The 3,387-nt window shown below is 47.5% G+C and overlaps 1 protein-coding gene across 1 annotated transcript in view; it reads left to right on the top strand.

Annotated features, from left to right (window-relative positions):
* UNC80 (unc-80 homolog, NALCN activator) overlaps positions 1–3,387 on the top strand; it is a 220,484-nt gene that overhangs the window by 62,423 nt on the left and 154,674 nt on the right. The window contains 2 exon segments of the mRNA XM_015421519.1: positions 77–246; positions 2,531–2,632. Of these exon segments, the coding sequence (XP_015277005.1) occupies positions 77–246; positions 2,531–2,632 (272 nt within the window).

Here is a 3,387-nt window from a genome sequence, read left to right as displayed (position 1 = left end):
CTTCCTTCCTTCCTTCCTTCCTTCCTTCCTTCCTTCCTTCCTTCCTTCCTTCCTTCCTTCCTTCCGCATTCTTTAGGGATTGTACTGTGACATCAGACAGCTGGTTCAGTTTATCAAGGAAGCTCACGGGAATGTCTTTAGAAGAGTAGCTCTCAGCGCACTTCTGGACAGTGCAGAGAAATTGATCCCAGGCAGAAAAACAGAGGAAACAACTGAACACGAACCCAAACCACCAAGCAGTAAAAGGTCTGTATCGAGCAGAAAAGGTAACGAGTTATTTCACAGTATGCGTCAAGGTGCGTGAAACGAAACGAAACACGTGAAATGCAAATATACATTCCCATGTAGTCCAACCCCAGGTGAACCCAGGTTTCATAACAAGATAAATGCTATCTTTCCTATCCTTCAAATGTGTCTAGGAAATTCCTGGCTCCTAAGTTAATATTCTGTGCTGTGCTGCTGATATGGACGCAGCCAGCAGGCTGCAGAATTTAGTATGCTCAAATCCCACGGAAATCTGTGCGACTGAAGGACTCTGTTCACGCTGGGTTAGTCATCTGAAAGGCTATCCTGCTATATACGATATAACTGCGAGGCAGGATTAAGCACCCAACTCAAAATGCATCACCATCCTTATCTGTGAGATCCAGACTTGATTATGTGTGTATTTGATACTTTCCATTTAAAAAAAAAAAATCCATCTGAAATTGACAGGTTGACCCTAGTCATGTTTAAGCTGCTATTCTATCTACACAGAAGTTACTTAGTGTCATAGAATCTCACAGAGCCGGAAGGGTCCCATAGAGGCCATCTAGACCCACCCCCTGCTCAATGCAGGATCAGCCCAGAGCATCCCTGACAAGTGTTTGTCCATCTGCTGCCAGGGATGGGGAGCTCACCACCTCCCCAGGCAGCTGATTCCACTCTTGCACAACTCTTCCTGTCAGAATTTTTTCCCCTAAGGTCCAGCCGGTACCTCCCCGCCCTTAATTTCAACCCATCATTGGGAGTCCTCTCCTCTACTGCCAACAGGAACAGCTCCCTGCCCTCCTTTGAGTGACAGCCCTTCAAATCCTTCAAGCCAGTTTGGTGTCGTGGTTAAGTGCGTGGACTCTAATCTGGGAGAACCCGGTTTGATTCCCCACTCCTCCACTCGCACCTGGCTGGATGACCTTGGGCAAAGCCATAGTTCTGTCAGAGCTGTTCTTGAAAAAGGGCAGTTTCTGTCAAGAGCTCTCTCAGCCCCACTGACCTCACAGGCAATGTTCCCTCTAAGCTGTGGAGTCCTGTGAGCCAAAATTCTACTTTGTGAGCTACTGGCATTAAAGTTGTGAGCAGGTAATTTGGCTACTGCATAAATTAGTTTGCACTGGAGCCCTCCTTCCTGAGCTAAGACAAAAATGTGTGAGCCGGAGGCTAAAAAAACTGCGAGCTAGCTCACACTAACTCAGCTTAGAGGGAACACTGCTCACAGAGTGTCTGTTGTGGGGAGGGGAAGGGAAAGGAGTTTGTAAGCCGCTCTGAGACACCTTTGGGTAGTGAAGGGCGGGGTATAAATCCAATCTTCTTCTTCAAGAGAGAGAGAGAGAGAGAGCCATCCTGTCCCCCCTCAGCCTCCTCTTCTCCAGACTGAACATTCCCAAGTCCCTCAGCCTTCCCTCACAGGGCTTGGTCTCCAGGGAATATCTCTCTGGCACCTCTAATGAAAGGATTTCATTTCAGATGTAGCAAAAAAAACCTGTCTCTGCCAGAGATCCTGGAGATCTTACAGCCAGTCAGAGCAGAGCTAGGGTTGCCAGCCTCCAGGTGGGGCCTGGAGACCTCATCTCTAAATGACACAGATCCGTTCCCCTAGAGAAAATGGCCACTTTGGAGAGTGGACTCTATGGCATTGTACTCAGCTGAGGTCCCCCCCCTTCCCAAATACCACCCTCTCCAGGCTCTGCCCCAAATCTCCAGGAGTTTCCCAATTCAGAGTTGGCATCCCTAGTCAGCAGATGGTGCTCAGCTAGATGGGCCAATAGTCCAGTCTGATGTAAAAGTAGGGTTGCCAAATCTTTTTCACCTGGCGGCGGGGGGCTCCTGCCCGGCGTCCTGAGTGCGTGCGCGCCGCCCGAATGTGACGTCATGACGCCGGGCACGCTGGGGGCGGGGCCACAGCCATTTGAGGGGAAAACTCTATGTTTTCCCCTCAAATGGCTGTGGCCCCGCCCACAGCATGCCCGGCGTCATGACATTACATCCGGACGGCGCGCGCATGGGGGTGGGTTTTCCCCTGGGGCCCGATTCCGCGGGGGCGGAAATCGGGCCTCCAAAGCGGGGGGAAATCCGCCCCCCGGGGGGACTTGGCAACCCTATGTAAAACCGAGACACGTGCTCCTTATCTTGCCAGGTTTATGACCACTGTGTGTGCGAATGGACAGATTGTAAGAACTGGATCTCTGTCTACATTGAGAAATGCTGCATTGATTTATAAAGACTAATCCTGAATTCACAAACACCGGAAGCTAAATTGTTGTGTTTTGCTTAGATCTGAAGTAGGCAGTGTCGTAATTGACAAGGGTCAGCCATCTTCTGCCCCCGATGAATGCCGCAGTTATATCTCAAGTCGCCCACTGCAGACCCCAGAGCAGTAAGTAGATATTTTGGAGCCTCTGTCCAAACTCTTACCCTCCCCTCCAGTCTAGTAAGAAATCTGATCTTTGCTTGTTGCCTTTTAATATACAGGCTTCAGGGTTGCCAGCCCTCCAGGTAGTGTCAAGTCAAGGACGAGAGATCACGGGACAGGATGAACTTGTCAGGAAAAACAACCGTGATAGAATAACGAAACCTTGTTAAGGAAAACTATATATTCTTCAATTTTCTTTGAAGTAAATTGGTCTCAAGTTTTTCTTAAATTGGTTTCAACTTTTTCTTTTTCTTAAATTGGTTTCAACTTTTTCTTTTTCTTAAATTGGTTTCAACTTTTTCTTTTTCTTAAATTGGTCTCATGTTTTTCTTGACAGTACAGCGCTCCATAGACCGTTTCACTCAAGGTTTCATCAGATGAGACCTTACCACTTTTGTAAGGTATAAGGAAGAGGGAGCAACAATATAAAAGGTGTAAGGTCTCATCTGATGAAACCTTGAGTGAAACGGTCTATGGAGCGCTGTACTGTCAAGAAAAACTTGAGACAATTTAAGAAAAAGAAGAACTTGAGACCAATTTAAGAAAAAGAAAAACTCGAGACCAATTTAAGAAAAAGAAGAACTTGAGACCAATTTAAGAAAAAGAAAAACTTGAGACCAATTTAAGAAAAAGAAAAACTTGAGACCAAGGCCCCGGTCACACAGGCCAGATAACATGGGGGGGGAGGCGTGGCTGTTTGCCCCGGAGCAAAATAAAGC

Source organism: Gekko japonicus, unplaced genomic scaffold, assembly GCF_001447785.1.
Source record: "Gekko japonicus isolate JY-2015 unplaced genomic scaffold, Gekko_japonicus_V1.1 scaffold1139, whole genome shotgun sequence".
In the NCBI taxonomy this organism is placed as follows: domain Eukaryota; kingdom Metazoa; phylum Chordata; class Lepidosauria; order Squamata; family Gekkonidae; genus Gekko; species Gekko japonicus.
Note: the sequence above shows the minus strand (reverse complement) of the source record. Positions and strands in the feature narration are given on the sequence as shown.